At 43.1% G+C, this 12,704-nt stretch overlaps 1 protein-coding gene across 1 annotated transcript in view; it reads right to left on the bottom strand.

Annotated features, from left to right (window-relative positions):
* Positions 1-12,704, bottom strand: part of RAB28 (RAB28, member RAS oncogene family) — an 85,684-nt gene that overhangs the window by 660 nt on the left and 72,320 nt on the right. The window contains exon 5 of the mRNA XM_085872193.1: positions 3,004-3,107. Coding sequence (XP_085728319.1) covers positions 3,004-3,107 — 104 coding nt within the window. The remainder of the gene's footprint in view (positions 1-3,003; positions 3,108-12,704) is intronic.

Raw genomic sequence — 12,704 nt, 5'->3', positions numbered from 1 at the left:
TTTCCCTAATTAACCCTAAATCACTTCAGGAGCAAATTATTTGTTTGAAAGGTTACAAAGTAAGTGTGATAGGTTTCACCTGTATGTAATCAGTGGTTCAACTTAAAAATTAATCTCCCCCACTTATCAATGGAGTTTTAAGGTGCAACTCACTTGGTCAACCAACAAGGCAAACATGAAGACCAAGGAGCTTTCCAAAGAAGCAAACATAAAATAGTGGAGAAGCACTGTTCAGGAGAGGGTTATAAGATTTCAAAGTCACTCATCCCTTTGAGTATGATGAAATCCATCATTGATAAGTGAAAGATTTATCATACCACTCAGACGCTACCCAGATCAGATCAAGCCGCCCATCCAAACTCAGCAGCAGGGCAAGTAGGAAACTGGTTTGGGATGTCACTGAAAATCCAACAATGACTTTGAAATATGTACAAGGCTCCATGTCTGAGATGGGGTCAGTGTTCATCAATCAACAATATCCCGTTCCCTTCACAAAGCTGGCCTCCATGGACAGGTGGCAAGAAAGAAGACATGTCTGAAAAAGATGCATCTAAAAGCTCGTATGGAGTTTGTGAAAAAGTATCTTATCTGCAGGCATGTGGAGAATTTTTTTTTTGATCAGACTAGACCAAAATTGAACTTTTTGGTCTAAGTTCAAAGCATTACATCGGGCACAAGCCTAACACTGCACATCACCCAGTCAATACCATCCCTGCTGTCAAGCATGGTGGTAGCAGAATCGTGTTATGGGGCTGCTTTTCTTCAACCGGGACTGGCAAGCTTGTCATGATAGAAGAGACAATGGACAGTGCAGAGCACATGAGAATCCTTGATGAAAACCTGCTCGAGTCGGCCATGAATGTGAAAATGGGTACGAGATTCACATTTCAGCAGGACAATGATCCGAAGCACAAAGCAAGCCACACTGGATTGGCTGAATAAGAAGAAAATAAATGTTCTTGAGTGGCCCAGTCAAAGTCCTGACTTGAACCCAATTGAACATTCATGGCGAGACTTGACAATTGCATTTCATCGACGATCCCCTTCAAACTTGGCAGAACTGGAGCAATTTTCACGTGAAGAATGGGTAAAAATTTCACCATCTCACTGTGAAAACCTGGTTGAGATCTAACCAAAAAGACTTGTAGCAGTCAATGCTGTAAAAGGTGCTTTCACCAAGTACTGACCTCAGGGGATGAATACTTTTACAACCAGTGAATTTTGATTTGTACATGATTTTTACAGGTATCTTTGACATGTAACTTCCTTCAACCAAAACAGCGTTTCGCTTGATCTCTCCAGGAATGAATAAAAAAAATTTTTTGAGAAAATTCTTTCTACATCATTTGTAATTCATCTAAATGTGGCATTTTATCTAAATGTGGCACAAAGGGGGTGAATACTTTTGCAGGCCACTGTGCATGTTTTGTGGGGCTAAGAACAATCACCTGTGACTCATCACAACTTTTGCAAATACAGGTAGGTTACAACATGTTTTGTTGGTTGTGATTCATAAATCTGTCCAAATGAGTGAGACATTCACATTATTTCGCGACTCACATGTACCCGCAAATATTCCGCATAGTGTGAAATGTAACTACTACAATATTATTCAAAGGACAGTTAAATGTCATGGGAATTTAGGATTGTCAAGCTGCAGGTTGTGGACAGGAAAATGGAAACACCTGAGTAAATGGACACCAAGCAACGGTTCCCACACAGATGTGACCCACATGTTAATTAAGCAAATAACATCCCAGTATGCTTTGGGTCATATATAAAAATGCTGCACAGAACTGGTTGCCTATAATTATGGCTGCAAGAGGACCCCCCCCCCCCCGCAATGCCCCATCCACTGAGCATGTGTGGTCACACAATGGTTTGATGAGCATGACACTAATGTTATCCATATGTCATGGCCTTCTCAGTCACCAGATCTGAACCAAATCGAGGATTTATGGGATATTCTGGAACGACGCCTGAGACAGCGTTTTCAAACTCCATCAAACAGGTGTGAGTTGATTGACTTTCTCGTGGAAGAATGGTGCCGCATCTCTCCTCCAGAATTCCAGACACTTTGACTGGATGCCAAGGCGCACACAGGCCATACTGGCTGCACTTGGTGGCACAACGCCCTATTAAGTGACTTTACATTGATGTTTCCATTTTTTTGTCCACTACCTGCATGAGCTCCCTCATGTTGCTTGATGAGATGAAAACTAATCTTTGATGATTGCGTTCCCCGTTTGCTTGTCACACCATCTCTCGGTCCCTGGTGGTCAAGCCGTGCCATCTCTGAGACATTAATGGTCTCCATCAAAGTCATGGCAACATATGATGGGACTGAAGTCACAGTCAAAATGTCCGATTCACAATCTTGCGAGATATGTCCCGCGAAAATTCCGTGGAATTACCAATCTCGAGTGATTGTCTTCTTCGGCTTCTCATTATTATTTAATGGCCAAAATTATTCCCACGTTCAGGTGGGGTTGGCTGGGAGAAGCTTGGCTCAAGTCTTTCACGAACTGGCTGGCCAGGCCTGACATTCGACTCAGGTTAGGTGAGGAATTTCTAATTTGTTCAGGGTGTTTGCGATTACCTCGCTTACTCTTTGCGATGGACCCCAAGGGATCTTGAACGTCCACCAACTAATGCTAGCAGATGGGACTCATTTAACGTCCATCCGAGGGGCGGCACACACATACATTGATGAATCACCCTGCCTGCGAAACACCACCATGACAGTCTATTAAGCTGGGACGGGATTTGAACCCAGGATAGATGGCTTTGATGCTAGTGTGCGTACTTCTAGGCCATCCTGCGAGCCCACTCTCACATATTGTGAGTATCCTAATTGTGTTAATAAATTGTCCCAAGTTAATGATATACGTCGTGATGAGTTCTGCATTGGCTCCAGGACAACAAACAAATTGCTTCATCTGACAGTTCCGTTCAAAATGTGTCCGTAGCACAACACAGACCGACTCTCCACACAATACAGACCGACTCTCCAGTCTTCGCTGAAGTGCAGTAATGTGCTAAACCGTTCTCTTGGCAGAATCGCAGTGGCCTGTCCGCCTTCACATCTCGCAAGTGCTCCATGTCAACTGGAAGGAAGGAAACACAGAAGGAGAAGTGAACACTTTTTTTTTCCCTGCATATTATCGAACATCAAATATATTATTAGGTTTACAACAATGATGTGCCTTCTTTGCTGTAACTTGCTCGAGCTGCCATTCTACGGGAGTGACACCGCCAAAGGGAGATACGCCTACATGCACCAATTTACCTCCAACAGCGTACAATTTTGCATCACCCATGAAATGTAAGCCAACTGCCCTGGATGAAATAGAACTCCTGTTCGTCTCTTTATTTATTTTGTTGTTTGCATGTGTCATTCTGGACATTAAAAACGAGGTAAATCTTAACCCGAGACCGATCAGGGCCAGACTTTACCGGGGTTCATAACCCTGGAAGGATTCACGGAATTCATAATCCGGAACTCGACATGCTCGGTACGTGGACCGTATCGGCCAACTGTATTTTGTTACAACGTACAATACAAATGAAGATACACAAATGTACAAGGTCACGGGCATTGGTATCGTTGGGGGAACGTGCGGAGGAGAAGACCACCGTCCTGGGAAGTTGAGTGGGCGGACGAAGAGGGAGATGGTATCGGAGAGAGGGGGATGTTGGTGAGGGAGTGTGGGAAACTAGTAAATTGAAACTTGTTGGGACATTGTAAGAACGAAGGTTTCCATTCACCGCATTGCTCGAGTTTGATTAGACAACAAAGATCTTATTAGGCAATGCAAGACCAAACAACTTGCAGGGAAGGGAAAGCTCCTCGAAACAACGATCAATAACCTTGAATATCACAGAGAGGTGAATAAAGAGGTTATCCCAAAATGGTGTTTGTATTAAAAAGTGAGATTACATGTTGAGCAGTAATAATCACCAAATTGAATGCATGTCGACACATTTTTCAATCTGTGTAATGATGATAATGAAAAAGGACATAAGATTGATTTACCAACATTAAGGAACAAAATTACGTTAATACCGATATATGACTGGTTCATACCAACCAACATATCGAACCCAGAGTTTTCAAAAGCGCACACCCTAAATAAACACTGTGCTTCCCCGGCAGACAATGCTAAAGTTTTAAAGTGGCTGCAGACATCCACAGGGACAAAAGCAGACTCCGGGGCAGCAAGACGAGGGAACAATTAATGTTCGACTAGCGCCGTGTTTTAAACAGTTAGACGCCTGGCAATTCCTCTTTCGTGAGCAGAGGCAGGACCTGCAATCCGGCCTATCTTGACCTTACGGTCCTCCATGATAAACCCATTCGTGACAGGAACATCCATACTGCGCCGAGCACGGCCATAAGTGGTGGCAATATTGTACAGAAACCAGGTGATCAAAGCCTGTACGGTCTCCTGCGATGCGATTTGAAGAAACGGCAAATTGTGAAAGAAAGTGGGGGTCGATGTGCAGGACAAACCTCAGCTAAAGTCATGGAAGACCATAAGTTTACAGACTTGAGGTCTTCCCACCCAAAAATTTCCAACCGGTATTATGACAAACAGTGACACTGACGCTAGAGTGTGCCTGACACCGTGCAGGTGTCCAAAGGGAAATAGGTTTTGAATTCCCGTTCAGACCGTCGGAGACCGACGCCGGCGCCTCCCCAATTTCCCGGCTCGGAGGAATGTGGATTTCTGGAACAGAATGATCTTTGACCCAAAAGATCTTGGACATAATCGCTCAAGCTGCCCGAGTAGGATTAGTGAATGAAGCGAGACTTGAACTGCGTACGGAGACCGAAAACACGCCGACGATGCGTGCAAGCGAGAGAAAGTGGTCACGCAAGACGTGGGAGGAACGGAACACTTCCAGGGAGGTGTATAGTATGAAGGACTTGACACGCTCCGGATGGTGAGCCTGGCTATCTCCTGGAGTGGCACATTCAGATATAAACAGAGATAAATGAAGATTGATCGGGACGAGAATGCTGAAAAACAAATCCTTATTCCATGTTTGCATCTAGACAGACAAGGCAATAAGGGAAGTGCAATTTTCCTTCTCGGTTTTGCAATAATGCCAGAACATCCGAGTACAGAATCTGTAAAACCCATTTGGCACAACAGTTAGTTGTACAATTTTACGCAACAAAAACCATGCGTTAAATGATTTGTATTTACAACAAATCCATTTCTACTTAAACAGAATATGCTTCTCTTATATGGACTGGAGCACTTCGCCGTTCACTTGTCCGAGTTAGAATTGGTCGAATCAAACGCACTGACCGATACCGATCCAGAAAAAGCTGTTTGTCCCCAGTGGAGATTTGTTTCAGGCCTGCGTGCTTCTTATAAATCGTTTTTACCATCTTACTCTAGATCTCCTCGATCTGAATGTCATCCTTCCATCATCGGCTGCTTGTGTTACAACAAGCTGTTCTTCCGACCCAATTTTTGTTTCTCTTCCACACTCTCGTCTCACAAGTAATCTTCATTCTTTTAATCCTCCTAGTCTCTTTTATCGAATTCTCTTTTTCACTAAGAAGTTTAACAAACTTCGGATGCTCATAAGCACTCGTATGCCTGGTGTTGGCTTAATGGTTCGGGTGGTGGGCTTGGGATCCTCGAATCCTGAGTTCGAATCCCATTTGGCTGTAATACCCGGTGGGGTTGACTCTGTCTGTCCTCCTTCTGAGGTCAGCAAAATGAGTGCCAGCATGCTGGTATCCTGTGTCGGAGTGGCGACCCATCCAGGATTGTGCCCAAAAGCCAAGGAGACTGCTTCGGCAACATCGACGCTCTGCAGAGAGTTTGGTCCCAATGGATGGATGGATAAGCACTCATCACATGACAAACTTAGGGTGCTCCACTACCTATTGCCAAGGTGTGTTCAATGCATGATGAAACTATTTATTTATGTTAATGTCATACGTTTTATTTCCCACACACACAAAGTAAAAAAAAACGGGTTAAGCAATTAGTTCAATTCTGCCCGTCTGGCAGTCAAACAAAATTGAAAATCATTCCAAACAGGAAACTTACTGGTTTTAGGGATGTCATGAAGGACACAAACAACAGGCACAAAAAAAAAAACCGAATGTAACGTGCTAAATAAGGTGGTGTAAAAGATGCTGTATCGATGGTGGTAAACTTCTGGAATTCTTTTGTACGACATTTAAAATCTTTATTTCATTTCAAGTGAATTATGAAGAAAAACATTGCGCTTGGCAGCATCAATCGCACAACACAATCCTGACAACATTCATCTTTTTGGATTCAGAAAGTTAAAACAAAGTTCCCCAGTGGTATAAATGTTGACGAGTAAAAACTCATTGATTCCAAAGCACCTCAAATCATTCACTTCACCTGTTTTTTTGAGAGTAACATCCTTTTTACTTTTCCATTTTATTGACAAATGCAGGCAGTGTATGTGTATGAATATGTTCATGTGTGTGTGTATATATAAGTATACGTGTACTCTATGTAATGTACACTCACTCTCTTTGAGGAAGGTGAGAGACGTTATGAGCAAAATATTACAGCGTTTTAGATCATCCTGACCAATGAAATTTGCCACATGCACACCCCGCCCATGTCCTTGTTTCTCAAGACAGCACGGGGGTGAGGTGTTCGATGAACTCTCCAGTTTGAGTGCAGTATTGAGAACATTATTTGATCTAGAATTTGTCGTGTGACACTGACTACATTTGTCGTATTTCATGAAATAAAATCAATGTGGTGTGCTTTATTACGAGTTCTTTACATATTGTAACGTGTTCGGGTCTTAATGGACCACGGACACACCAGGCGATTTCGCCTCTAGAAAAACTGACCAGCCTCATAGGCTCAATTGGAACCAGTCATGGGAACGGTCACGTGACCGCCGAGTTATTGTGCGAACAAATGGATTCTTCCTCTGCTGGTGAGATTTCTCCCACCAAGAGGACAGAGCAAAAAAGCTGTCTCATAAATTGGCCCAAGCATTCAATAATAACTAACACTGACACACACACACACACACACACACACACACACACACACACACACACACACACACACACACACACACACACACACACACACACACACACACACACACACACACACACACACACACACACACACACACACACGAAGGATCAGAGCAAAGAAAGACATCAAAGCCCGGAGGAGAAATAAATAAAAAAACAAAAATGCCACCCTGGCAGGAAAATGGCATCTCCTCATGCACCCAGGCCGGAGAGATCTCATGTGCCGCGCAGTCTTGTCAGAGACCGTGTCTAAACAGGGCTAGTGTCTCATGCGGAGACTCAAAATGGCACCAGTGGCTTAGGACACAGCTCGACTATCTGCAACTCGCATCACTCTCTGACCCTCCTCTCGACCAACTGTCATTGTCCACTGCTTACCTCATGCCAACTGAACTCCTCCTCTCACATCAATGCGTTACTCCACCAACCAGCTCAGTGCACCCCACCTTCGGCTTAAGGGGTCGGCCGAAGCCGAACCTCCTTCATGGCGCTTTGTACGCCACCACATCCCTTAGGGCTTTGTATATCCACGAAAAACTATTGATCTTGAGCTCCTGTGCTCAATATAATGTTGGCAGGTCTTCAGAAACCGAGGAAAAAAAAAGGCAGAAGCTTAATGTCCTACTCATTTCGCCAAGTCTATGTTTGTGCCTACTCAGGCTATTCGACAACTACAAAACAAATGCTAAGGAAGAAAACCTTTCGATAAAGCAGGTGAGGTTTCATACCTGTAGAACACTTGGAAAGTTACTCTATGAATGGTCAGAAAATGGGTGCATCCAACTCTCTACCCAATGATCTCTTTGCCACTGGAACAAGGAGGGTTGGATGAGAGAATGGTTTTGGATCAGTGCAACCCAAAATCACTTTTATCCTTTCAAGAAGAGTGGAGTCATGCATTTTCATCATTATGCAGGACTTTCAAAATGTTGTATGAATGCTAAACAAAGCCTTTCGTGAACGCAGTGTCTGTGTGTGTGTGTGTGTGTGTGTGTGTGTGTGTGTGTGTGTGTGTGTGTGTGTGTGTGTGTGTGTGTGTGTGTGTGTGTGTGTGTGTGTGTGTGTGTGTGTGTGTGTTTACATTGACTCGATTCTACTCTCCGGGCACTTTTAACCTGCCGTTGCTCGCGAGAAATCTGCGATTCAAAGAGTCTTAAACATGATTTTCAGCATTTTGACAAAAGAGTGGCAATTCCAAAATGGTTAACCATATTTGTTCTGTTCCTGAACGAAAATCCATCCATCCATCAGGACCATACTCTGCACAGACCGTCGGTGCTGCCGGAGCAGTCTCCTGGGTTATTATTGGGCACAATCCTGGACAGGCCGCCACTCCGATGCAAGATACTCGAATGGCTCAATCATCCCAGCAAGCTGGTACTCATTTTGCAGACCTCGGAAGGATGACGGCAGAGTCAACCCCACCTGGTATTAATGCAACAGCCGAGTGGGATTTGAACTCAGGATTCCAGGATCCCAAGCCCACCACCCGAACCACTAAGCCAATACCAGGCATTATGAAAATCAAACTCATGGACAGAAAGGAAATACGAGAAATATCCGTGGATGAGACTGAGAGGTATTGATTTCCTATCATTTCCTGGTTATACAATTAGCAGCTGTTGTGAATATATATCACGCGCACGCACGTACACACGCACGCATGCACGCACGCACGCACGCACGCACGCACGCACACACACACACACACACACACACACACACACACACACACACACACACACACACACACACACACACACACACACACACACACACACCTTTTAGCAACAGATGCAAAAATCTAATAGAATTTCTCTCGAGGCCCCAGAACCAAACGAACAATGTATTCATAATGGCCCTCACAGCTCCCGTAGTTCCTACCCCCTCCCGACATGATCAACAGTAAATATCATCATTTAAAACTTATCCTGCACTTTCAAATGTACCAGGTTTGTCCTTCCTATCAGTGTTCACCTAATCCAGATAAACAGTCCATTCGTTGGTAACGATCCATTGGGGGGTTTATGCAGCACACGCCCGTCCACTCGGGCCTTACACCGGTTCACATGGCTGGAAGTTTGCAGTATGAGCAGGTGCCCATTTGGCGAGCTGAGAAAGTTCTCCAACTCTTCCATTGTGCAGAGGCACAGCTCCTCTCTCAGGCAGTTTTCCAAGTATTTTCAGATTCTTGCAGAAGCTTTGTGAGCCATTTTAAGTAACAATCCTCAACTCCAACACACAGTATACTTTATGATGCCCTGTACACCAACGTTTTCCGAGGTTTCTGTGTATACGCTGCGAGCATTTTGGGGCGGATTATGTCATTTTGAAAGTGCCGTATTATCATTGATCAAGAGCTATCATGTTGGACGAAAAGTGAAGCGGCAGGTTTTATAAACCGACCTATCCGTGAACCCGCACATTGGTGTTGTCAGACTATGGTCATTACCGAATGAAGGGAGCAACATCTTTGATAACCAAGCAACCATTTTCACGGTAGCATTACTCACTTAACTCAGCAGAAGAGACAAGAAAAGGTGGCTGAAAAATTACCTACTACCTCCATTGCTGTCGGTGTTCCACAGCTAGCAGGCAATCCTTTCAGTGGGAAGAAAAACCTACAATCACTATAGATTGCCTCATGGAAAATACAAACATTTATTGACCCCAAAAACTGAATCGCAACAAACTTGAGAAAGAACATAACAGAGAGGAGAGTAAGATAGCTTCTGAGATACAAGATCGAGATAGCCCTCGGTGAGAAAAGGTTCACTGTCCAGGGGTACGTGAAAAACGGTGCTAACCTCACCTTCTGGAGTAGAAAACCTGTAAAATCTAAGAGAATCAAGGATTGGTTTTGTAGTTAGCAATCTCAATGAGGAACAGGAATAGCATTTGTTAGAGTGCATACCTCCACCAGGCTGAATAGTTTACGCTTTGTATCCCATAAGCTGGATATCTGCATTCCAGACCTGAACCAAAAATTTAATCGGCTTGCTCTTGTCACCTACCAAACACATTTACCAAGTTTCATCCGAATCTGTCGATAACATTTTGGGATATCTTGCTCACAGATAAACAACCAGATAGACAAACAGACAGACAGGGGGTGAAAACATAACTTCCATCCACCTTTGGTGGTGGAGGTAAACGGGGGGTAAAGACCACACTAAAGCCATCAATAATAAGCTCATGATCACGAGTGTGCCACTCAAGCAAAAGAGATATGCCACCCCAAGCAGTACATGAGTTCCCACAAATGACTACTGATTATAAAAACAGAAACATTCTCACACCTTGACAACCCGTTTCTCAATACTTCAGACACAGAAACTGAGTTGATTATTGGAGACTTCGATGCACATGACGGACATGACTCCGACAAATGGAGTCATGTAACTGAACGCAATAATGTTTGTAATATCAAAGAGCCTGGCTTGTTATTGCTCTCCAAATGTGCTCAACACAAACTCGTCATTTCCAGTACTCATTTTCATCAAACTAACAAATACACGAGCATGTGGCAGCACCCACGTTCACAATATTGGCATCAAAATAGATGATGTCACCCACGAAAGAGATCGCCAGGATGAGAAAACGACCCACGGTACGTGTGTTGCTGATTGCTGCACTCGACCTTCGCGTGATTAGATCCTATCACTGGTTGTCCAACCACATAATCTTGGAAGAGCACGAATCACCTCAACATGAAAGAATGTGTACGGAATGAAGGGGAAGAACCCGAAAGAGGGAATCCAAAGAAAACTCAAAAGAGAAGCTCCAGTCAATGGAAACAGCAGAAAGGAGTAAAAGTGTTTGATGACAGGCACTCTGTAAACCTGTGTTTCAAATTGATGGAAACACAATAGGCTTTGCAAAGTGCAAACACCAAGATAGGTTTGATCATAATGATCCTGTCATTCAATCATATGTAAAGAACAAAAGAGCTGCTCATGAGGCTAGTCTGTAAGATCCAACATCACAAGGCAAAATTATCCACTACAAGACCACCTGCAGGAGCTGCAATCAACCGAGAATCAAGCAAAAACACCTGGCGGGACAATAAACCACATGACTTCAAAAGTATGCTCACACCTGCAATGCCAAGCTATTTTGTGTTGAATGAAGAGTATATCTTGCTGGTGAAGGCTAGTGTCGATCTGCACCTGCAGACAGGTAGAACGATGGATGAAACCCACAGAACATTGATCGAGGTATGGGTAACCACCGTGGGGTGGTTATCATTCCTCTAATGCTGTTCTGATTACACCCATTATTTTGGAATGGCCTGAAATCCATCCAGGGTGAGAAAATACGAGTTTCACCACGAAAATGTACAGGTGGACCACCTCGAATGTCTGTCAGAAATGGTATTCTGAGAAGGTTACAGGAACACTCACAAATTACTCAATCTTAAATGTGTCTCTGAATTGAGTAAAACAACAATCCTCGCATCCAAACGTGGACAAATCACCAACCATGGAAGAGTTCATTAAAGCAATTAATACAATACATGCAGGAGAAGCAACTTGCCCAGATGGTCTGCCAGGTGAAATTTATAAATGTGATTGTGAAGAGTTGAACAGCAGATTTTTTTTCACCTGTTCTGTGACATCTGGGGAGTATGTGAAGTTCCTTCGGACTTTATGATGCCACCGCAAAAACAATTTACAAAAGAAAAGGTGGAATAGTAATTGCCAGAAGTAGATCTGGTTAATTAACGACAGGAACAATCATTTATTTGTATGTACAAGCTGAAGGGCCTGTCTAAGATGGGTACTGAAAGTACTGTTCTTCTCAAACAGCTCGTATAACCATGTTCTGTGATAGTTTCATGATTTAGTTTCAAATTAGTTTTTTTTTTTTGTGCACATACAGTACCAGTAAAAGGGTTGAACACGCCTACTCATTAAAGGGTTTTTCTTTATTTTTCCTATTTTCTACATTGTAGAATAATAGTGAAGATATCAAAACTATGAAATAACACATTTGGAATGATGTAGTAACCAAAAATAGTGTAAAACAAATCAAAATGTATTTTATATTTCAGATTCTTCAAAGTAGCCACCCTTTGCCTTGATGACAGCTTTGCACACTCTTGGCATTCTCTCAACCAGCTTCATGCGGTAGTCACCTGGAATGCTTTTCCATTAACAGGTGTGCCTTGTTAAAAGTTAATTTGTGGAATTTCTTTTCTTCTTAATGCGTTTGAGCAAATCAGTTGTGTTGTGACAAGGTAAGGTTGGTATACAGTAAATAGCCCTATTTGGTAAAAGACCATTATTTTGTCTGTACTGGAGTAGTCCATATTATGGCAAGAACAACTCAACTAAGCAAAGACAAACGACAGTCCATCATTATTTTAAGAAATAAGGTTCAGTCAATCCGGAAAATTTCAAGAACTTTGAAAGTTTCTTTAAGTGCAGTCACAAAAACCATCAAACGCGATGATGAAACTGGCTCTCATGTGGACCGCTACAGGAAAGGATGACCCAGAATTACCTCTACTGCAAAGGATAAGTTTTATTAGAGTTACCAGCCTCAGAAATTGCCAATTAACTGCACCTCAGATTGCAGCCCCAGTAAATGCTTCACAGAGTTCAAGTAACAAACAAATCTCAACATCAACTCTTCAGAG

Source organism: Eptatretus burgeri, chromosome 1 (genome assembly GCF_056783735.1).
Source record: "Eptatretus burgeri isolate ZD-2024b chromosome 1, Ebu_testis_v1, whole genome shotgun sequence".
Taxonomy (NCBI): domain Eukaryota; kingdom Metazoa; phylum Chordata; class Myxini; order Myxiniformes; family Myxinidae; genus Eptatretus; species Eptatretus burgeri.
Note: the sequence above shows the minus strand (reverse complement) of the source record. Positions and strands in the feature narration are given on the sequence as shown.